General features: G+C 41.4%; 1 protein-coding gene across 2 annotated transcripts in view; it reads right to left on the reverse strand.

Annotated features, from left to right (window-relative positions):
- The window catches only part of adcy5 (adenylate cyclase 5), a 94,001-nt gene that overhangs the window by 24,346 nt on the left and 44,294 nt on the right, over nucleotides 1–25,361 (reverse strand). For both annotated transcript variants that reach the window (XM_015358457.2, XM_015358456.2), the window contains exons 2-5: nucleotides 19,644–19,793; nucleotides 18,572–18,693; nucleotides 3,688–3,799; nucleotides 1,039–1,166 (exon numbers count right to left, since the gene is read on the reverse strand). In XM_015358457.2, coding sequence (XP_015213943.1) covers nucleotides 1,039–1,166; nucleotides 3,688–3,799; nucleotides 18,572–18,693; nucleotides 19,644–19,793 — 512 coding nt within the window. The remainder of the gene's footprint in view (nucleotides 1–1,038; nucleotides 1,167–3,687; nucleotides 3,800–18,571; nucleotides 18,694–19,643; nucleotides 19,794–25,361) is intronic.

Here is a 25,361-nt window from a genome sequence, read left to right on the forward strand (position 1 = left end):
AAAATTGAACTTGATGTTTTCTATGGACGTGTTTCACTGTGCAAGATCCAATTAACAGACCCTCGGCTTGCAGAAATAAATGTTCTGAGATAGCTGACTGAAATCAGAGCATGTTTGCTTGTCAGCGTTGCATAGTTAGGAGTGGGCTTAAGTAGCAGGGAGACAGGAGTACAATAAATGTTATACTGGAGACCAGTGATGTTCTCTGGCACCAGGAATGCAGAAGTCCAGGACTGGAAAGCTGCAGCATTGGCACGGTTTCATCCGTGAACTGAGGTCTTAACTGCCTAATAGAACTTGAGCTAGTTTAACTCCTTCCCCGGGTAATTTCCAATCAATATGTAAAGAACTATGGAACCCCTTCTGGACTCTGGCCCTTCACAACTGGAGAACTGCCCCCATCAGGCTCAGCAGAACTCCAGTCAACTTTCTGTCCAGTTAAGTACAACTTCTTGTAGGTTTTCTGTCACTTTCTTAATATCTATAGAGCTGAAGAGTTTAAGAAGAGTGACAAGTAGTGAACTGCCTTTGTGTCAGCAGAAAACACTGACAACATGTTTGGAAAAACAAGGTGAGAGCAAAAACTGGTAAAACCCTGTGTGCTTCAACCTTCCTGTGAATATGCACGAGCAAGCAATTGCATTGGCCATCAGATCTGATCTGGGGTGGAAGCAGAAATCATGCCTGTATGGTAATCATGAGAGGAAACAGGTCCTCCAGCATTTAATTTGCCAGCGTTTTTTTTTTGCTGCAGTTGAATCAATACGACTCAATTTTTTTCAATGCCTCATAGCAGTCAGCACTGTAAATGCGCAAGAACACAGTGGACTATCCCCACGGTTCTAAATAGACTTGTCCCAATCCCGTATCTCTGCACGCTTCCCCATGGTTTGGATCGTCTTTCGCCATTTCCCTGTGCTTCATCCTGCTTTGCTACAATTTATTCTGCTTTTGCCATGGCACGTCACCCAGGCGGGGGAGCACCTGAACAAGCATACTGATTTCTCTGCGCGCCAGCCACACCCCACACACACTCACGAGATGGCCTCGATCATGTCCACGCCCATCTCCACGCAGCAGTGGGCGTGGTCGGCTCGGGCCTCGGGCAGCCCGGACACGCAGTAGTAGCAGTCGCCCAGGATTTTGATACGTAAGCAGTGGTTCTCCTGATGGCAGAGAAAGGGGGGAGAGAAGAGGAGGAATGAGAAATGTAAACGTAACCTCATGCCGCAGAGCCATGAGAAAATGATTAACCCAGACTAAAATAGTGGCTGGCACTACCATCTCTTCAAGGAGATTCATTCATACAGGAGCACCTTCTGCGCATGAGCCTGTCTTAACTTTACACAGTCATTTCAGGAATCGAATATGGTTTTACAGTGACCATATCCTGCATTTACTTTGCCATGGCTTTCCATAAACTTCTTCTTACTTCACCATATGTCTCTAAACTACTTACTATTTACTGCTCTTACCATGACTTCTCTGTCTCTGCTGACACCACGGTACAACACACAAGTTTTATAAAGGCACCTTTATGAAGGGAATGTACTGTAGCTCGGGTACATACCATTCCCAACATGATCAGCCCCCAGTCTAGCAGACTTGAGAGCTCACCTTTAAATCAACAATTTGCCCACTCGAGTTGTGATCAATTTAGCGAGTTATTATGCTCAATTTCATCAGCGATGGCCACCTGTGGTCACTGGAAGCAACAGGGTATTGGCATTTTCATTCCAGTGATCTGTAAACTGCTTAGCTGAACAATTACCTGCATCATTGGTCAAAACTATATTGCAGCAAGTGTCTAGAAATTGATGATTTAATGGTGACACATAGAACCTGCTGGACTATTGCTGTCTTGGATTCCCTTGCTGTCACTAATCTTATCCAGATGAGCTTCAGATAAGGCATTTAATTTAGAGAGGCAGACTACTAAAAAAGAAACAACCAGGGAATGCTACAGATAGGGTTTCATCAACCCTGATATGGTACAGATGTATTTTCTGCTCTGTTTTGAATCAAACTCTGTTTCAGATATAACGCAGAGGCCAGTAACAGACATTATCGAGAAACTGGTTGTTGGCAGATTCAGGCAAGTATGTTTAAGGCTCTTTTCAACTCAAAAAGCAATGTACGGACAGAACAAGTCCTGAGGCATTCTGGGAATGCCAAGAGATTGGGATCTCTTAGATCAATGAGAAAGCCAGGCAGCCAAGAATAAAAGTTCTTGTCCAAAAGGGTCTGAATTTATTATAAATAGTGCAATAGACTTATTGTTCCCACTCATTATAAGCAGAAATCAATTTAAAAATACAATTAATCTGTAACAGTATTACTGAAATACTATTCCACAAATATTCAATAAAGATTCAGTCCTACTGTAGGTCCTAGTGTTAAAATTATTTCAGGCACTAATTTCCAGCAGTTTAGAGGACAAATATTACATTCGATAGACTTGGAATTAATCTTGCTGGGTCAATGTGTCACACAGAAAGTAACTTTCCATCTACTCAGAATAGTTTTATGCTCTTTGGTTTGTACAAAGAGAGAGATGTTTCTGCCTTGTGTACACTGTATTTTATAATATAGAACATTTTTGCCAAAACGAGCAAACCACCAGATGACTGTATCTGAAGCTGGGCTGAGAATTCTCTAACGCTGTGCTCAATGTCAGATCCATTAATTGGAAGGTTGTTGTCTACAAGGATTGCTTTTTTTCCCAAGGCCAACACAAGAACAAGGCTGGTCTCATGGTTGTCTCCTGAATGTTATATTGCCACAGGCCTCGTCTTGAGAACGAGCCCCTCACAATCGTTGCTGTGAAGCGCTGGATTGAACGGAAATTAAGATCAGCTCACATGAGAGAGTGTAGAGACATCGGCCAGGTGGTGAAATACCAGCATCAGAAACAATGGATATTTATACCCTTTACCACACCAAAAGAGCTGGTAAGAAGCTACGATAACTCATCAGGGAATTGGGAAATAATGAGACAGAGGAAATACATGAGAAGATCTTTGTCTTGTGATAATGAGATAAATAAGCTCAGGAGTTCAAAGACGGAATCTGATGTCTCATTATTAAAAAAACACATCCTGGTACAGTATTTCCGCCTCAGAAATTAATTAACAGGAACACTGGCCATACAGTAATAAACATGCTACTCTGCACTGGGAAAATGATACCAGCTCTTTAAGGAATAGTTTCCATCATTTGCAATGTCCCTGGTAGAATGAAATTCTTGTGAGTTTCACATCACACAGCATTTTGTTCAATTAACCCATCTTCTTTTACCTTCAGCGTCTCATCTGTCACCTTCACAGCCAATTCCAGTAAAATCACCTTCGGACCATCCAAATCACCTTCTGACAGTATCCATCAGGGAAAATACAGGTTGATATACCCGAAAACCCATTATAACTCTTTACTGCACTGTTTTTAAAGGTATAAAGCACTGACTACAATGTTAAAATATTAAACTCTATAAGTGTATTTGTTTAAAAAGTCCGTAATCACTACTGGTGTAAGGTACATAACTACCTGTAAATAGTGAGGCTACTTGGACAACAATATCCTACATTAACGTCTTCTCAAGCCTACCATTTACACCCCTTCCCTGTGCAAATCCCTGTCTTCAAATTCAGAGAAAGCATGCGGGACATTGGAGAAACAAAAGACAAATACCGCAGCTAGTTTGTCGAATCTGGCAAACAGCTCATTCAGAGTCATAACCAGCTCCTGGGCAGTGCACTGTGAAGCCAGACTGGTAAACCCCTCAATGTCTGCAAAGAGGATGCTGCAACAAAAAGATAAGAACAGATAGAGAGTTAGAGTGACCCCATAGGCAGGATCTACAGCGTAGTAACAGACAAAGAAAGTTAAAAATATAAGCACAGGCAATGTGACAAACAAGAGGAGGCCTTTCACACCATCCAGCCCGTTTGGTAGAAATTAATCCATTCTTGAAAGATGCCAGGGTATTCTCTTCAGCCACATGGCTGGGTAGCTTGTTCCTGACTCCAGTAGCCCTATTCATAAGGAAGCGTCTCCTGTTTTCTGTTTTAACTGCACTTCCACAGTGTTTCCACTTGTGTCCTCTAGGTTTGGTGGTGTGAACAAATATTTAGCTATGAACATTGCATGATATCTCAGTAACCGCACCCAACAACAAATAAAAGAAACATTTCTTTTTCAGTCTATGGTAAATGTGCATATAATAATGTACCTAAGTTTTTTTTTTTGTATGTATTTATCCAAAACAGAAAAACACTTTGTAAGTCTGGATTAAATCACAATCTTGGCCTGCCTGTCTTGCAAATTACAAACCCAGTACTTCATGCTGGTATTTTGCTGACTAAAGGCTTCCTGCTTCATCCAATTGGAAACCTGCCATTATGTACAGGGTTTATAGTCTGCAATTTGCAATTAGTTGATGGGCTGACAGTCTGATGTAAACTTGCTTGCCAGTTAGGGCCTGAGAAAAACCTACAAGATGAAATCCTTGCTAATGAACAAATAACAGTGTTCAGCTTTATCTGAAGCATTGGTCAACAATCTAAGAACTAGACAGATTTGTGGAAATATAACATACAAAAATGGGAATATGAAGTCATATTAATCATATTAAAAATCATTCCTTTATCCTGTTCGCAGTATACATGTAGTCCCGAGATGAAAATCGACAAAAACTGCAACATGAAAAGCAGGGTCTGTTATGATCAAAGGGGCATTTCTTGCTTATGCAAGAGTCTGGTGTTAACAGGTACAAAAGACAAGCAAAACCTAAGCAAATCACCAACAAACGAGCCAAGGAAAACAGTGCACGGAGAAACTGGAAACCCTTTCCAGTGGAAATGGGAGACTTTGCTATAGCATTGTTTCTGTTATGGCCGCTGTCCTGCGGTATCCCTCGGCTAGTGGTGGCCCCAGGAAACCATCACATTCTCACGGGGCTGAAGATCTAACCAGATCACGGGGGTTTGCTGCTCTAACCAGGTCTCCTCCTGGTGATCGGCCTTAATTGGTCATGATCAAATCTATTATCCAATTGCTGTTTCTCTATTGAATGCTGAGGCGCCTCTTCGACGGCGCTTCGCCATTATTCATTCCACCCCGTCCCAGGGGCACTACTGTCTCCTCTCTCTCTCCTCAGTTTTCTAGTCTTTTGGGCTGTAGCTCTGGCGAGCTGAAACCTCTGCAGCCTCCCCGTGTAGCTACTGTATGTTGTCCTGGGATGCGACACTGACAGAATGTCCTTCTGCTTCTGGGAGCTCGGCAGCAGGAATCTGCTCCTCGTGGCCGAGTGAGCGACACCGCCAGACCAGTGGCTTCCCGACCCCAGTCGACAGGCTGAGCACCCAGGTTTCTGTTCTTTCGCTGAACAAGCTAAAGCCTTCTCTCTCCCTGTGCTGCAGCTTCAAGTCTTCTCCTCTCCCTGCACAGCAGCCTCAGCTTCAAGTCTTCACTCTGCTCTGAGCAGCAGCCTCAGCTTCAAGTCTTCACTCTGCTCTGAGCAGCAGCCTCAGGTTCAAGTCTTCTCCTCTCCCTGCACAGCAGCCTCAGCTTCATGTCTTCACTTTGCCCTGCAGCCCCAGTTTTGGGCTTTGCTCTGGAGCCCTGGACTCTGTCCCGCTGGCCTCCTTCTCCTGCGTTTCCGCCCCAAAGCTTCACTAGGCAGCTCCACTCCAAGCTCTACAGAGAGTCCTGCCTTTGTGATTTAGTCTCGTCTCCAACTGCCCTCATTCCTGCCGCCTTTCTGGCTTCTCTCTGAGGCACCTTTTTCTCCAGACTCTTATTTTTTCTCTCACTTCCTGTTTCTCGGGCTGTCTGGGTCACTTTTCCCTTTCTTGTTTCGTTCTTTTTTTCCTTGCCACCGTCCAGAGCCCCAGTTGGAGCCCTCTCCTTATGGACAGTAGTGAGTTGATCTATTATTGCCTCCCTTCACTTTCCCTTTCCGTCTGTCCTGGAGCACTTGAGCCCCAGTCAGTCAAGTCTCTTCGGGTGTTCCGCTACTCTCTGGTCCCTTGCACTTGGGTTCTGACAAATCACCACCTGCCTCTCGGCATCCAGCCATGTCATAACATTTTCATGTATCTCTGAGACAAACATTTCATAACAGTAAAACCAGACAGAATCTCCTCTTCTTTTTATATACCTGCATTTTCCCCTGTGTGTCTCAATAGTGTCTCTCTGCCATTACAACTAAACAGTTAAAAGGCAACCAGGCAAGGCTGTAGAATTCAGGGGAAGAAAGTGTATCTAGACACTGAGCTTCCAAAAACAGGTGTGACAGAGACTCTCTCCAGCCCTAACTCATGTCGTTCAGAATGAAGGAGACTCCCCATTGAAAATAACTTTAGTTAATGACTGAAATATCTGGTGTCTACAGGAAGTAATTGATTTTTTAGTAAGATTAGTTTTAACGGTGGCATCTGAGAATTTGCAGATGCACTGCATTTGGCCAGGGCAGGTGAAGGTCATATTCTGTTTGTCTACAATGATGAAACAGAGCTGTGAAAGCCTCATGATGGGCGAGATGCACTTTAATCCATCTCAATGTGGATCGCATACTGTAATTCTCTCCTACTGGTACATGTCAAACATCAATACTGCTGACCGGCTCCACGTGGCCCTGGGTGACCAAAACACAACACAGACATGAACTTACATTAAGTGGAACCTGTACTCATTGATAACTGGGAATGAATCTCCATGTGTTATTAGCGGGTAGGAAATAAAGCTCATTCCTACAAAGAATGAAGAAAGCAGCTACAATTTCTGACTTTGTCAGCTTCGGTCTCCTCAAGACTCAAATCACTGAAAAAGTTCTTCAAGCAGGAAACGTTTCCAAATTTACAGTCAATAAAAAAGGCTTTGAATTGTGTGCTCAGAGCAAATTTAAGCACTTTGATCTGTAGAAAATGTTTCCCGCTTGAAAAAATGAGGGGAACTGAAGCAAATTTCAAAGGCCTTGATGAAGTCAACCCACTTCTTCGGAGGACTTCTTCAGAGTCATGGGAACAGTTATATAGTGGGAAGTGTGGGTCAGCACAAGATGCATGTCCTTAGACAAAAGGTTGCAGGAGTCTGGAACAAGTTACCCATCCATGCTGTTGAAACGGACACCTGTGATTCTTTCAAGTAGCTGCACAGATTTCTCACACCAATTAGCTTCTGTGTGCAGTACCAGCTGAGCTCACTCCTATATCTCCTTTGTCCTTAGTGCTTGGTAAACAAAATTAAACATTCAGGTTACTGGGGCAAAAAAGAAAATCCTGTAGAAAGTCTTCATTGTGGTTCCTCTTTATTTCTGTCATACTATCCAGTTAACTGAGAATGTATTTTTTTTCTCAATATTTCAATTCTGTTTTTTTAATTAACATGATGCATCTAATAGGGCTGTTTCCCAGACTACAGAAAAACTGTGGAATGAGGTAATTAGTATACCAAGAAGAATTCAATGGATTTCTAGCTCTTATAATGAGTTAGGGCTGATGTATACACTTCTTTGTACCAAGTGACATTTCAATTTAAGTAATATAACACCGGGGATGTTAATAGAACGATGCTTCTACAATAAGAGTGAACAGGGTCAACTTTGCATCACGTTACTTCAAACAGATTAAGAGAGGATGATAAGATTGTAACATTTCTATTTTAAAAGCATAATAAAGAACACTTATGGCTTGATGAATTTTTACTTTAAATGTCTATTTTCAACATACTACTCAATATTGTAGCACCTCCGTTTCTTGCATATTGGTGACATACGTTTGATGCCAATTACACCTTCCTGTTCCTATTCAGTATTTCCAAGAAAGTTAATAAACATTAAAGGCTGAAACCAGAGAAAATACCCAGGAAGCTGCAGACTGATTAAGCTGTTCTGTCATCAATCACAATTGAAATCTTTGTAGATAGTCAAGAAGGAGACTGATTTTCATTTCCTTGTTTCAGCGCAGCCAGAGAAACAGCACATTGTTGCTGCTCCATGGTTACGAGTCTGCCCACGTAAGAGAACACTTTTGATTTTGGAGCAGGAAGAGCTCCTGTCATCACTCTCAGGAGATATGCAATGCACTGAAATTGAAATTTTAAAAGTCAAAAGTCCTAATATATTGGTTTGGTACTGCTTATCATTGAATTGATATTCTTTAATATTGTGATATGTCAATAAAATATTAAATAAAGTTTTAAAAAGTCATCATAAATATCCACCTCACTTGTTTCCCCTTTTAAATTCAGTTGTTTGGAAGAATTACTAGTTACAAATGCCTGATAAGATACAGTACATTTCTAATTATATTATCCAACTTGAAATGCCAATGTTTAGATTATATTTAGATACATAATGTTAGTTGATGAAAACAGAACCATTTTCGTGAAACCCTACATGTAATTTTAAGGTTTCTGACAACAGGGGAGTTAAAAGCTCTGCACATATTCTCTCAGCAAAAACATATATTATTCTCAGGAGCCCAGCCACTACTGACACTGCTGAAAAAGACATCAAGAGGGCTATGAATAGTCTGTTGGGCTGGTGCTTTAAAATAGTCAGACTCCCTTGTTTGTACCATCCTATCAGGTCATTTACAAAGGCATTGACAACCAACAAGTTATAGAAAGGAGCACTGTGATGATGATGACAATGACCATGAAGATGAAGAAGACAAAGATGATGATGGGAAGCTGTAGTGGTTCTGGTCAAGAGATTGTGTCTTTCCAGGTGGATGGCACCGTACTTTGAGAGAATGCATTGTACTAGACTCTAAAGAGCAAATTAAGAGTCTGAACAGTCAGGTTATGTACTATCAATAATGGCTAGCGGTGTTTTAATATCAAAGTCCATTGCTCCCAGACTGCCTTGGGAGGTTTATGTGGGACAACTCTTTGACTGTATTGTTAATTAACACTGGTCTAAGGTTCAATCTGCTTTGGGAAGTGGAAAAAATCCAAAACCTGCATGCAGTTAACTTGGAGAGCTTAGAACATCATTTCTAGCATCTGAAAGGTCACACAGATTGACAATTAAGCTTCTAATTAAGTCTGTTTATAAACCTCGTGAATGAAATCACAAGTACCTGTGGGAAGGACACCTTTACACTGCTAGAGGAGAACAGCAACGTGTGCTTGTTTACACTAATTTAAACCATGTGTATGATCCATTTATAACCAACCAGATTAAAACAACACTAGGTAACAATACTTAGCTGCCATCATACTGTACATTTACAATAACCGGTCACCAGTCACCTGCCAGCACCACAGATGGAGCCTTAATTGCCCACATCATACCTCTTAGGTCCTGGTTTCTCTTTCAACCTGGGGTGTTCCTTCTGTTTGCATGTTCTCCTTCAAAAAGATTGGATCAGTGGATCTTCTCTGGGAGCTCTAGTTTCCTTTCACCTTCCAGAGATGTGATGGTTTGGTCAATTTTCTCTAAATATTTCCCCTGTGTCTGCGGATGTCTATGTGTTTCTGTGTTTTCAGTGTCCAGTCCAGTGAAGAATATTGCAGTATAAGTGTTAGTGCCATTGCACTTCATAAACTTTCCTCAGTACACATTTAATTAGCAGCGATTTCGATACAGATCTCATGTACACTCAACTGTATCTTCCCTACATAGTGGATATATACTGTATATTACTTTAGGCACTCTTAATATATTAAAGAAGGTTTGGAGTGTTGAATGTTGTTCCGTTTTAAAAAAACTCTGCATTTAATGCTTTCCTGGACAGAAAGTCAATCAATTTAAAACACAGGCCAGGGATGTGTTGTATAGCATCTGCAATTATAAGTCTAAAAATGAGCCACAATATGAGTTTAGATACAGGGCACATTTAAATCTGCAGGACATATTTTCCAAGCCCATACTTTCTTGACCACAACAGACTCAGCTATGTACAGACCCAAAAACATCAGAATAATTTTTTTTTTCAAATGCTGGTCTGCCTCTCAGATAGAGCAAAATATAGAAAATTCCCTCAGGAACAAGAGTTTTTGTCTGGCTTTGCCTTCACGGAACAGCACAGGCAGATATTTAGAACTGATGTTTTTGCTTATATTTATATGTGCATTTTCTGCACCTGATACCCGAGAACAAACATTTCTCTCATCTGTGCCTAAATTTCTCACTCACTAAGAAAATAATGAAATCTGTTTAAGAGTTATATTAGATTGACATATGTTTTATTATCACATGTAGATTTTTGCTCAGAATCACAGATAAATAGACACATACAGAATTATATGAAAATATAAAAAAGATCAAAAGCAGGACACTCAACAACACATATTTTGCATTGACATCAAAGAAGCCAGGAAGTTCAATGAGAAATTAATCTCCTGTCAATTCCAGAAGATCTCTACTGACTAACCTGATGCATTCACTAAAATTTTCCAACTCTGTTTACAAAAATTTAAAATACTCTGGTGAAAGAATTTCTTTATTCAGACCTGGTAATGACAAACATTACTAGAAAACAGCAGCATTGAAACCTATTTCTGTACTGCTGGCTGCCCTAATATCCCTTTTTTCACTCAGTTCTCCCAATGCTGCTCATTTTATTGTGGCTTAGTTATCTACAGGTATGATGCACCAGTTGAAGATTTACTAATCTCACTGGACTTGACATCAAATGTAATCTGTATACTACTACTAGTACTAATTTCTTAAACTTTTATACCACTTTTCTGGACACTCCACTTAAAGCACTTTACAGGTAATGGGAACTCCCTTCCAACACCACCAATATGCAGCCATCACCTGGATGATGCAATGGCAGCCAAAGTGCACTCTGCACGGTCACCACACATCAGCTATCAGAGTGATGAAGCCAGTTCAAGTATGTTAATACATTTGTGGTACCCACAGAGGATAACAAGAACAAGGGGGAGAAGAGTATGTGTCTCTTGCCCTGCTTCCCGCAGGTAGATGTATTTCTTTGTCTAAAGGTGTGGACTCTACACCTTTAGCTCCAAAGGCCAAGCTAAAGCCTACAGCTGCATTATAGCACAAAAACTGCACTGTGACACTAAAGGCAAAAGGGCTTTGATCTTCTACACAATTAACTGAAGACAGTCAATAACAATAGGGCTATTTTCTCTTTGAGTTTCAGTTCCTACCTACTGTACAGTACCTCCAGTTAGCCCTTGAATATTCTCTCTCTTCTCGAGGTGGTGCTTCAGTAATTTCAGATACCTACAAAGACCCTGCCTGACACTCCTGTCTGTGAAGCTCACAGGGCTCTCTGCTGACTAGGAATAGCTCACTATGAATAATACATCATAGTGTTCTATTCTGCTGTACTGGCTCCTGGCTTGTTTCAGATCATTTCAAAACCCTGCCTCTTGCTTTTTTAAATTCCCAAAAGGAAAATCCTTCATTTCTATTATCAGTGGTCTGGAAAGGAGCTTCAAATTTTGACCTTTGATTTCCTAGCCAAATGACCTGACCAATAGTCTTGCCAACTGATATTTAAGCTTCTACATATGTTTCATACTTACTGGGATATCTTCTGTGAAGGAACAGAACATTCCTAATAATATCAAGATTCTGAAGTACTGTGTGGTTTATGTTTTCCAGAAATGGTGTAGGAATAAACTGAAAACCCTCCTAAAACTGGACAGGATTAATCAGTTCTAGGATACGTCTTAGAATGGCAGTTTGTATCCTTTCTTCACAGAATTTCACACTTTCTTAGGATTTTGGAAGGCTGGCTGAAGAAACAGACATATCTATGGTTCAATCTGGGTTTTTGAATTGCTGTACCAAACCAAAAGCCCTTATTTCATTTCTTTGTTATTTTGAGGCATATCCTGTTTGATGTTTTTACATTCATACACAAACTAATAAATGAGACAGTGCAAAGTGACATGCTGGTTCCACCTACGTAATCAGCAATTACTATATTTTTTTCTCTGGTACACAATATGGAGATACCACCCATACTGCTATAAGATCATCCATTTTTACCATTAGATGCACCATTTTCTACAAATTTATTTTATATCAAAATGTGATATTTGTGGATAATACAATAATTTACTCAATATTAAACTCTACAGTATAGAAATCTGACCTAACTCCAACTGTGCCACTGGTCAAACACTATGGAAAATTTGGTACTAAGATCCACTCATCTTTACATTACATCTTTATATTACATTTTTGAACAGGCTGATCCTGAATAACCGCTTTGTTAGAGTACTGGAATATCTTGCAAACTTGTCTAAATTCATGTGGAAAGGGATTAAAATCCTCACTCTACTGTGTGAAAGGTATGCTTGGGGTTTAGACTCGTCCAACTTTAATTTCTATTCCTTTGTTCTGTGATCACTGTTTGGTTGAATCCTGACACTCCCATATCTTAGTGCTCATTCAACCCGGTCTCCCCATACAGACTTCAATCCTTAATTTCTACTGAAGTTCCTGTGATTTTGTTTTACCATAGTTACATACTTAATTACAACTTGGATTTCAGTAGAAAGATTCACAAAATCCCTGAATACAGCGGATTGCCAATCCTCTTTTTGTCTCTATTTAGTAATTTCTTACAAGTCATTCTGCCTCTTTGTTTCAGAACGATAGAGAGATTCACATTCTAGAATATATTTTTAACGAGGATTATATTTTCTTGTTCTGGTACTTACAATCTCAATATGAGCTACCTGGCTCTTCTTTCTCTTTTTATTTACTAACTGCTTTCTATAATAGATGAATAAAGCATTCCCCCCAGATGGCAGTGTTGTACAATTCACATACATTTTCTTCACAGTGCGTACGTGACCCCCTGCAAACGTTATAATATGAAACTGAGGGAAATCTGGTTTTGTTTAACATTTGTTTGACTAAAATTGAAAATATTTCACAAAAAAGATTGCTTACTCTAATCAATGCTTTTTGCTAATGATTCAATGAGCTCTCATATTCACTGAATCATGTACTTCATTTGTTACAAAAGTTACTGTGTCTACATTTAATTTATAACAGAACAAGAAAGTTGTTGTAAAATCTACAACTTTTACAACTGCGGTATAGAGTTATGGTGGATGCTTCATCAAACAGTCTATAACTTAAGCATTAATATGTTGTATCTAAGGTATGCAGCCACCTTTGAAGAACCCTGACACAATAGACTGTTGTTCTGAGTTCTTTCTTTTATCCCAACACAGAGGACAGTATCACAATAAAAGTGAAGGTGATGTGGAAACTGGCAAGGAGCTCATCGTGTAGTTAAATCCTCCTACAAAGTACAGATATAAAGTTAGATAACCTTTCTGTATGTCAGCTAACAAACAACACTAGTTGTTTCACCTGCTCTTTGTATTCTGACCCAGAGGTTTGCCTTGAACTGTGTTTTGATATGGAAAATCATGTTGGTGTCGACTGAAGATGAAACTAAATATAAACAAATTCTTTACAAAAATGAAACCACAGACGAGTGCTTTTATAAATTGCCCTGCACAGAACGGTGTTGGCACACACAACACAGCATCTGTCCTCTTTATTTTCAAAACAATATGATTGGGGAGAAACCACAATCTCTAATCGAGCTGCTACATTATTAACAAGAGGGTGAGTGACAAGTCCCTACTTGCTTGTGATAGCTCCTATTGAACAATCTTATATAACAGGTTCATACTGCTGTTTGGTTTGTGCTCCGTTTTAAGTAACATCATTATAAAAGGCACCTGGGAAACCTTTGTAATGATTATGTGACTGTGACAGGCCTGGGACAAGGGCAGAGCAAGTTTAATGAGTGAGAATAAAGATCTCTTCATTTCCAGCAACTTGACAACAGGAACACAGTTGTCACAGCTATTCTGATACACAGGGCTTCATAAAACATTATTATTTTAGATTCTCTGTTTTATTTCTAGGTATTTAAAACACTATTTTATTCTCCACAAGGCGCCGTGTGTCAGGGCAGACACATGTTATGGGTGAAACGGCAGAGCTTCTCGGATTCAGAGAACAGACACATGAGGAATAAAATTCCAGTTTATTCAATGGGACAAAGTTTTTTTTTTATCTGACAGAACCTTAAACATAACTGTCAGATTTATCAATGAAAGCCTCAGATTAGCCGAGGTGTATAAAGACTCAGGAACTGCTGAATTCGAGGAGCTTAAGAGAAATTTTAGTCCTAAATATGAGAGTATTAATCCTCAACTAACCAGAAAGCTTTGATCTGATTAGAGAGTTTCTCCATTTCAAGGAAGAAAAAAACAACTAATGGTGTTCAGTCAAATTTCAGAGATGTAAGCATGTACTGAGACAAAAGGTTACGCAATATCACAAGCACATCTGTCAGGAAGGACTTTCGACTGTTATGGAAAATGCCAGTAATTTTTCTCAGAGCTCCTTGCCAAGTGATTTGTTCAAGAGGGCTCCCTGTCCTCTTGTTTGTTTGTTCAGTACAAAGCACTACAGCAGGGGACACTAACATAACTGCCTATTCCCAGCACTGAACTCACACAACCACATTGGTTATCCTTGGGTATCCTTGCTATTGTAATCTTTATATCGTAGATGAAGAAAAGCCACAGCATTAACATTTAGAGCACTACCCTTTTTCATGTGTGTGTCCATGCTTATTTTTATTTCTTCTATTATTCTGGACAGTATACTTTCCTCCAATATTATTTTTTAGGTTACATCTGAAGAATTAGTTTGGAAGCCTAGACAGTGCAGTTGTTTTCTCAAAAGCATGCACATATTAATAAAAATGTTACTTAAAAAACAATTCTACAGCAATCTGGGACTAATTTTGGTTCCAACTTTAAAGACCATAGCATGGTCTTTTACCATGTATGAATTATCCACACCCAGACTGGTCAGCACTAACTGGTTTATGTCTGATTCACAGGTTTAGAAAAGTAATGAAAATCTATCACTGAAAACAATTCATTTATTTAAATCTCAAAACAAAATTTCCTTTTGTTTTTCCAATATTAAACAATTTCCTCCATGTTTGTTTAATAGTTTGAAAACTTAAACAAAGATTACTTCCTTATATTATTTTCCATCTTCCTGGAAACAGAAAAACACAGCAGACAAACAGGTCCCACCTTAAATTTATTCTGGCACTACACAAATTATAATGTGGTTTGTGAAAATCCAGACGAAACTTCGAAGGCGATGGGACACAAAGGTGACCAAAACGGTATAAATGAAAATCTAATAAACAAATGACTTGCAATGACTTACTGTACGTGAAGTGTGTGGCCCACTTCTGTTTCAAGAAAAAGGTCATTGGCAGGAAAGCCCGCTGCCTAATTAGAGCACAGTTGTTGTCCTGCACTGCATGAAGCTCTTTGATTATGATTTATTTGGGTCTAACAGAAACAAAGTCTGACATTCCACTAGAGAGATCTAAAACATCTGCCGATCCAGTTGAACTGTCTCCCAGCCAATAGTCTGCCATTTGTCCTCTCCTGACCATGCCTGCAATTCATTCTGTCTATCTTTTCACCATGATTCACATCTTCACATCTTCCTAAAGAAACATGCAAGAAGCTACAGTGCATGTTGCCTTCCTCGTGGTCCACACATTCCCCCAGCGCTCTGCTATTGACAAATTTCAATTCCGATTTCTGCTTTCATTTCCAGAGTGCGTCCACTCTTCCACCTGGAGGTTGTTGCCTCGATTTCCATCTCTTTAGCCCCATTTCATCTATCCCTTACCCAGCCTCATGTTTTCTCCCTGTACCCCTCTACCTCATGTTTTCTCTGTCTGTGAAGAGGCTCCACAAATCAAACATCTTTATTTTATTTTTGAAATTGAAAGAGACCTCTGCTTTCAGACTTTAACATGAGTCACTGCTGCTACAGCCTTTAAATAAAACACAGTTATTTGTTTTTCAGCAATTGTCGCTGTATGACTAAATCCTATCAGAGCTACACTGCACAACTTTTTTTCTAATATTTTCACATTACCCAACCTTTAAATAATATAACACAATTTCTTAACTGTCCTTAGTTTATCTCTTTACTGTTCAGGACTACTTATACATACCTCACATATAGTACCTTTTTTTTATTAGTATTTCAAAGATGACTCAACTTGACTGGGGACCTCACAATACTGTAGCTGTTCCCAACACAACAACCATTTAGCTCAGAATTTAAGGATGTTTATGTAGCTAACAGCAGCTAGGTCTGGTGATAAAGGTGTAGAAACCCCTCTGTTACTAAGAACAAACTGTATCATAGGGGAGATGTGAAAGTACATTTCACTAGCAGGGTCAGACTCCAATATATTGTAACGCTTACGGCCGACAGGTACTGTGACGTCGCCGCCCTACCCTGTAATAGCAGGACCACAGCCCCTGGGCTTCAGAGAGATCTCTCTTTAGCTCACCGGGCTGGGCCCCTGTTGAGTGACGCAGGAGTCCCGGGTTCGAGCCCCTGACGGTGGGGGGCCAACCTAATGCGGCAAGGGGCGCCCACCTGAAGCCCCGTTGCGTTACAATATCACTAATTTCTGCTGCCAACGGGTAATTACTGCTGCCATTTCATTTAAGCTCTGGATCAGTCTTTTGAAAAAAAAATGTCTACATCCACATAAATCTTTCACACTCTAGAAACTTTTTTTTTCGTGGGGTAAATCGTTCAATATCATTCACGAGGCAAAATTTACATTCATACCTAGAATTATAATTTAGACAGGTGAACCAAAATGGTCAGTGGACACAATCGTACCTCTGGGACTTTAAAAAACTAACACAAAAGGTCACACTGTAGAGCAAAACGTATTGCACAGCTTCATTAACTCTAAATCAATAACGCAGTTGTGGAAGTAGTCAGGTCTAAACACAGTTGAACGTTCAAAGGCTGAGGTGTGAAAGGTAAGCCTGATGTATGGCAGAAGATATCCAGAGTCTGCAAGAGGTGCAGGTTTAAAAGGCCAAAAGGAGAATTCAGGTCCAACCGTGCTTGCGGTTGTAGTGAATTCTCCCCGGGTTGAACAGCAGCAGGAAACAGGCTGTATGTTTCCCTACTTCATTAAACAACAGGGATTTCAAAACGTTTCAGGAGTTCATTGTCTTTGCAGAGTACTGTAGCTGTAGGTTTAGACATTATCACGGGACACTCACGTGACAGTAAGGCTAGTGCCTCTTGCTCTGTTGCTGTGGCCTCAAGGCTACACTGTTAATCAAAAGGCACAGCCACCAACATCTGGCCCCTGCGTTCAGAGAGACTCAGAAGAGAAAACCTAAGACACACTTCTGCGTCATCTGCACACAGAGCAATAAGACCTGAAAAAACGTTTGCTTACAAAGACGGAGTTGAAGTTTTCCCAAAACTGACGAGTCAGCAGTGACCTAGAATGTATATTAAGGGATACAACAAAGTTTGCGCAGCTGCTGAAGGTGGCATTGTACCGTAACGTCCATCAGCATTCTCCACGTCTTCTTTGATCTGCTGTGATGCAATGCTTAAACAGATCACTAGATGGCAGTCACTCGAACACTCCGCGCGTGAACCGCTCAAGTCATACTATTGGCAGCGCACGGACCCCGTGTGCTGGTCCAAGCACAGGTATACCATGAAGAAAATAATTCAATTGAGGACGCCACAGGTTATCTAATACAATTTACATTTAGTAATATTTTAAATCAAATGAATTGTATATACCCATAGAAATATTGTATTTAAATGAAAAAAACGATTAAAGGAAATATGCAAACACTACTCCAATTAAAAAGCTCTGCAGTTGCACGCAAATGCTGGTAAAAATGCTGGATTGAACATCAGAAATATTGGCACGTATGCTGAATTAAAGACGTAGGTGCAGCTTTATAACATCATGTATTGAAAAGCTTTCATTTATTTATATTCCTATAAAACATGCATGTAGTTAATGAGCAGGAACCGTGTTAGTATTTACAAATTGGTCACCCTTCTAGCGCTCTGGGGTCTTCCCATGGTGAAATCTGGGAACCTCAAACTACTCGACTTTGCCTGTGAGTCGAATGCAGCCTGCTATATGCTAAGGAAACGTATTCATATGCATGTTTATTCTTCTATAACGAACAAAAAGTGACCTGAGCCTCAAAGTAAATGAAAAGTAAAGTTTGGGCATGAAAACAAAGAGAAAGTGAGAGGAAATGGAGAGCCTGGATGTTTAAAGGGAACCAGGCAAAGATGGGATGCAGGAAGCCCTGGAGGGACTTTCACCCTGCCAGTGCTGGCATGCAAACTGCTTTCATGCCCTGTCACGACATGTTACAAACACAGGAAAAACCAACCGAATGAAAAAAAAATGAGCTGAACTTTTAGCAGTTAAACATCACGCAATATTAAACAGAAAAACTCTTGGAATTCCAGGTGACCTGGCCAGGAGACTGTAAAGGCTCTCAGGCCGATCAGATGTGAATTTAAGAGAAGATATTCTGTTGAAAATGCAATTGACAAAGAAGAATCCCCAGCTGCTGTTCTGCTGAAGGCTTTCTAAGAAAACCTTTCATGTAAATAAACAGGTGATGAGACTATTTTCCAAAGTTTCCTCTTTTGAAGTTGGATGCATTCAAATGTCTCCATGTTGGGCGCTAATCCACTCACCTCACGTTGTCATGTTTCTGGATGTAAATCTTATGAAACATCATATCCTCCTGCTTGGCGTTAATGTCAGCTTTCATCTCCATGGCAACGTGGCGAGGAAGCACAGACAGCAGGAGCCGCTCCTGAGTGGAGAAGCAGAGGAAGGAGTTTCAGGCCCCTGCCCTGAGAAACACACGTCCAGCCCAGCTGTGAGAACACCATGACAGCCCCAATCCCTGATACAGCACATGTCACAGCTCCACTCACCCTTTCATCTTGAATGGGGACTGGGGACAATTGTGGTGTGATTCACGGGGCAGGTGATTTGTTAAATTAAATAACAAGTTCAAGTTCACGTTTATTTGTCACTCCAGCCATTTACAAGTATACAGTGGAACGAAACATCGTTCCTCCTCGTCCACGGTGCAAATACAGACAGGACACTGACGTACAGTAGATATTGTAGACAGGCTACACATAGTGCAAAGTGCACACACAAATATGTGAGTGTGTGTGTGTGTGTGTGCGCGCGTCCCCGCAATACTCTCGCAGCACCTGCAGCTTCAGGTGTCAAAGACTGGAGTTCTCCCTCCAGGTGCAGGGAGAGAGGACCCTGCTCCAGGGAGAAATAATGTGGCTAATACTGGGAAAGCAATAAAATGGATCTCCCACCAGCGACCTCATTTACATACCAGCCCACATCTTAGGGATCAAACAGCAAATATCATCTTCTCCTGGAATCCGTCCAATAACTGCCCCCACAGTTCTGAGGTATTTTAGTCCACAAAAACACACACCGTGCCTTGCATAAAGATAGCCCCCCCCACCCCCTCCAATCATGTCCCGTTTCTTTTAGTTACAAAGGAGGTGAATATTTCGAATCCAAGCTTGAGTGCCCAAACTGCGCCACTGCAGGAGGGTGACGAGGGCGCCTGACCGCTGCCCCCTCCTCGCACTGCAGCTGCAGAAAGACCCCCCCCTACCCCACACGGCACGCGCAGGCATGGGGACAGAAAGGCCTGGGGCTCGTTCCGCGGATGTCTGGGACCTGGGACCCCCCCAGGCGGCCCTCCGCGGGCCCGGCGCGGCTCACCTGCTGCTGGTTCTCCCGCTGAGAGTGGAGCCGGGCCTGGATGCACTCCCGGGTCTCCTGGAAGGCCTGTCTCTGGGACCCCTCCGCTGGGTAGTGAGTGCACACCCCCACGATATTGGTACAGGAGAAGATCAGGACATTGGACACCAGCTGGAAGGAACAAGCAGGCGTTCAGGTCAAAGTGTTCCCGGAAAAGGCACTCTGCAAAGGTGCAGAGGAACATTTTCAATATCGCTGCCATCCGTTTGCTTTTTTCTCCCATTATCTCGGAGAGAGGGCTCGCCATTCCGGCTTTGATGTTCTGATGATAATCCTGCAGGCAATCAGGTCGCCTTAACTTTCGCACATTCGCCGAGCTGTACAGTATCTCCGTGTCTCTTCTCTTCCCTTTGTTTGGATTTCTGATGGAATACAGCAGACATGTGTTTGGCATGATGTTATTCACTAAAAAAAAAAAAAAAAAAAAACCCTCTACCAAAGCAAGCATAGTTACAGAGTGTGATTCTGAAATGTAAGCAGACTGATTGAAAAAACAGGCATGGAGAGAAGGCTGACCCCCAGCACACTCGTCTGACATCACGGGCAACACAGCAGAATGCGTTTTCAAGCTTCCGATGACGATCCAGGTGACAGTGGAGAAAGAATACAAAGCGCCCTTCATATCAGGTCAACTGGAAACACATGGAAACATTTAGAACAGGACAGACTCTGTACTGGGCACTCGAGTGGCAGAAGTCCTAGCTGGACCCATCCATTCACTCTCTAACCTGCATTGTCCAGTACAGGGGCAGGGGAAACTGGAGCCTGTCCTGGCAAGCCAATGCACACGCAGGGGCCAGTTTTCCCAGCAGCCTATGAACCTAGAAGAATGAGTTTGGACTGTGGGGGGAATCCCGGAGACCATGCAAACTCCGTGCAGAGACACGGAGGCTTCTTTCACTGGTGAGAGAAGTCAGTGAAAATTAAACCAAGTACGAAGGCAGAGCAGCCACCTCCAGAACCTTCGTAATTACTATGTTCTCATGCAAACATCAGATCCTGCTGTTTTAAAGGGAATTTATTTTGTTACAGTGCAGTGTGATGGAGTTCTGTGAGGTGTTTGACTGAAAACAGTGGGTCTAGTTACAGCTGTAAAAACACACAGGGGATCTACTCCACTAGGATAGAGCTGTGTCTCAGGAGTGTACACAACAAATATGCACAGATCTGATGTCTATCAGGCTTAACAGCAAGAAATGTCAGCTGGATATGAATGTTTCTGCCTTTCAAAGCTCAACCCTAAAAGTACAATTTTAAAAACTAAACAGGAGAGATGCTACCTGACAAGCTACAAAAGAGTACAGGCAGAACATTTTTGGAAGCAACTGTATTGTGAAAGTGCTCTTATATCCCATTGTATTTGATTTTTTATTGTCGCACAGTGCAAAACCAGAGAAGTGTTTGATGAAGTGTTTAAGAAATACATCAAAGTGGCACGCAGACAAAATTGTGCCAAAATATTTTAAGCACACCTTTCAAATGGAATGGGACAATATGGGATAAAGTGGCCTTAAATAATGTTTGTTAGGTATTGGGAATTTGCAAGCAAGCAAGTATGGCATTTCAAATCTACACATCACTAGTCTAGACTACGTCCAGAAATTAAAGTTTTTCTATTCTTCTATTTGAAGTTTCAGGTCACAGTGCTGTGCTAGCTGCCAGACACATGCACTTGACACCCATGGAAACTACAAAACACCAGATAAACGTTTACGCAGCAGAGGGTCAATACAAAAGTATCTATCCACTGGACGAATCTATTTATATCCGTTTGGTAAGTTATAACCTTATATGGACTCTTAAGTTGCTGGACACAAAAACAAAATGACCCTATAGGTTGCCAGAACATCTCATTGGAAGAAGAATTGCAGTGAAGTGGGCTTCCATGCTGATAGACCCTTGACTCTTCATGACAAACAAACAAAGCTCATTCCTAATAGCTGGGGATACTGGTGCAGCTTGGCTGCCTCTCCTATTTGCTAAATGCTTTGGAATCCTTTGGAAGGAAAAGCACTGTATAAATGGAAAAAATTATTATTATTGTTGTTGTTGTTGACAAGGTGCTACAGATTCCTCCAGTCCAGCCAATATTAACTGTAAACTCGGAGCTTGACAATATATTCTACCACACTGGGTTCAAAGCATAAACAATTACATAATTGTTTCATATCCGTCTATTTCACTCCATATTGCCATTCTGTCACAAACAGAACTCTCAGGGTCCTGACTAGGTGCTTTAATCTTTCTATGTTTGAAATAAAAAAAAATCTTCTTCCTGTAGTTTATTCAGTCTGACAGTGTGGTCCCTCACTCCCACAACCCTATATTCTAGGCGGCTCCAGGGTAGAATATTCACTACCTCTGTTGGAAGGGGTTCAACAATCCCAGAGTATCTAAATACAAAATGGAACTGTGTGGGTTCAGAAAAACCATATGACTTCTATAAACCTTTTATTTAAGGATCTTTAATTTGCAAACTCTATCACTTGGAAATGTTACGTACTGGGACAGAGGTGTGCAAGATTTGCTGTAGCAGTTTATTAGGAACTGCACTGAACTGTAGTATACAAACCCTTTTTTTGTATACAAACCCAATCCAGACATGCAGCCTCACTACACTCTGCTGCTAAATGGTACAAAACTGCTCCAGAATTTACATCGCGTCTCAACCTATTAGCTTTTTGTGAATGTGCATATAAAACATTATTTGCATATATGCTGTTAATTACCTCTGACGATAAAGGAAGTAAAATGGGAGACCCCAGAGTGCACATGGACGAAGTTACCATTACATTCGGAGCCCTCTAGTGTGCCGTCTTTAAAAACAGACTTCCCCATCAAATTTCAATAACTTAAATTTTCCAGCATCGCATGCTTCCAGAAAGTCTATGCCCATATGTAGCCAAATGATTCAACTGGCTTTTAAGATCCTCAGAGGCACAATATAACTGTACATATAAGACACACTCAGACTTTTCCAGCATTCATGCCTATTATGTCTTTAATAATCCTTTCTATCCCCCACAGACCTTCCACCTCTAGTTCATCAAGTCCTGTTCTGTCTCACCCCTCGAGAAACACAGATCAGTCTGCAGAGCTCTAATCTTGTGGTGTGGCTCGACCCCCTTTTTTTCTTTCTAAATAAACTTTATTTCATCCCACAATCAGTAAATGTTCTGACAAATGATCAAACCATCCTCCAATAAAAACTTTCCGAATGAAGTGATTATCCATTGTCCAATCAGTGCAAGTGGATGCCGGGGCTGGATTTGCGCGATGAAAGAGCCCCTCCAAGCCCACTTGCTGTTGTCCATTTCCCTGTCCCGGCACTGAAACTGTGGAGCAGGGGGTCGGGGAACAGGGATCCCCACTTCAGTCCCTGTACAGGGCCCACAGCCCTTGGTTCGACCCCCTTCTCTGTATCGTTCCAATTTTAGTATACGTGCTGCCCCCTTACTCAAGGTGAGCCTGGACAGGGAATATGAACCTTGAGGCCAGTTTCAGCTCAGGTAACACCACCACACACCAGCTCACGGAGGGGCAGGTCTGCTGACAGTTTGGGCACACCAAATCTTAAAATCACAGGTGTAGTGTGAATGAAAAAATAGCTATTTTCTACACATTTGGTCTGTATGATTGACAAAGTTAACACGGTAAACAGTGAAAACATGTGCATTTAAAAGTGAGAAAAGGAACACAAAGGATTATGGGAATATTGAACAAGCTAAACAACCCTGTGATTTAATCCAATTCTTTGGCACCTCGGTCCCAAATCAATTTGAACCTGCCCAATACTCACGCCCTTTCTTGCTCCCACTTGTCAGTACCTGGAACATTTTCTCGACATGTTGAATAGTGATCTAATATCAGAAAACCAGAACTCACATAAATTGAATGGATACAACTAACAATTGAAAAAAGACAATGAAAAGTAAAACAGGCAAAGCAATCAACTTTTTTTTTTACAGGTCAGAATGCCACAAGTTGCTCAATTATATCGCTGAACTAAATGTAAGTTAACAGTTAAAGGCCATCTTATTCTATGCTTATTTTAAGTATCAGCAAACACTAGAATGTCCAACAATCATGTGGTTGCTATTTTAGTCTATCGCAGAGACGTGAGAAACATGTGCCCTCTGGTCTGCACCATCACACACTTAAGATGAGGGTGGGGCTTCGCATTGTGGCTCAACGATGCTGTTTTCTCAGGGTGTCATAAACGTTCATGGATTTTTTAAAAGGCAGCTGGAAAGCTCAGCGAACTGTGTTGGTATATCTGTGTAGATGGCAGAATATGAGCCAGGCAGGTTCTTTTCTTCATAAAGAAAATCCCTGTTTGTGAAGATCTCCCAGAGATCCATCAAATCAAGCAGCCTGCGAATACCCTGGCCAACATTTACAAATTGCTTCAAAGTCACTATTTAAGTTTTGCCGGGGTCTTACATCAGGTCTTTCATCACTTGCAACTGAGGTATAAGCAAGCAAATTTTCAGGTACAACACTGTTCTAGTATGCTGTTAATGATTGGCAACACTGTCATAAATTTCATTCAGCAACACTACGTCTGTGTCAATATTTGGTGTCAAAATAGTTCCGGTTTTATTCTGCTCTGTCTCATTCAGTTCAATGCCTTCTCACTCCTGAGCTTCTGAGCAAATGACCTTTGAGTTCCACACTGAAATGTGACCCTCCTCTGTCAGAGAAAGAGGTGCTTAATTATTTTGTCATCCAAAAAGAAAAACTCATATGCTGGGCAATGAAACAACACCATCATAAAATGTCTCCGCAGGCTTCGTTGCTGATACAATGGACCACATTGTACTGTGCGCCGCATTGCTCCAGTCATGTGCAGCTGGCTTTGCAGAGCATGGAACAGACATTGTGTATTACTGCACACCAAAACAAATGCTCCTGCCAACATGTAGTATTCTTGAAGCACCCTGACAGACGATGAGGAGGTTCCAGGTGCCAGACCACTGCCTTTATTGCTCCAATGCAAAAACTGGATAAAAAACACACCAAACCACTGTTAAACCTGTAGTGCCTACTTCTGTAGTGCAAAAGGTAAAGGGAAGGACATTGCTCTGATCCATGTACTGTGGCTAATCAGCCTCACACCAGCTTTGCGAAGAGAACTGCAACAGAGAGCAGGCATGAAGGAGATTTGCAGCTACACAGTCAGAAGGTTTATTGCCCTGTTAGTTACAGAGGTGTGTTACTCACCAGGGAGAGATAAGGAGACTGACTTCAGGTGGAGAGAAAGGAGGAGTGCTGTTTCCCATAGCTCCCCATGCAGTGCAAAGAGAGCAAGTGTTAATAATTGCTATAATAATTCTTACACTTCTATAGCACTTTTCTGGACACTCCACTCAAAGCGCTTTACAGGTAATGGGGACCCCCTCCACCACTACCAGCATGCAGCTACACCTGGATGATGCGACAGCAGCCAGAGTGCGCCAGTAGTCTCCCCACACACCAGCTCTGAGTGGGGAGGAGAGCAGAGTGATGAAGCTATTTCACAGGTGGGATTAGGAGCCCATGACTGGTAAAGGCCAGAGGGAAATTTGGCCAGGGAGCCAGGGTAACATTCCTACTGTTTTCGAGAAACGCCCTGGGATTTTTAATGACCACAGAGAGTCAGGACCTCGGTTTTACGTCTCATCTGGAGGACGGTGCCAG

This window comes from Lepisosteus oculatus, chromosome 12 (genome assembly GCF_040954835.1).
Source record: "Lepisosteus oculatus isolate fLepOcu1 chromosome 12, fLepOcu1.hap2, whole genome shotgun sequence".
Lineage (NCBI taxonomy): Eukaryota > Metazoa > Chordata > Actinopteri > Semionotiformes > Lepisosteidae > Lepisosteus > Lepisosteus oculatus.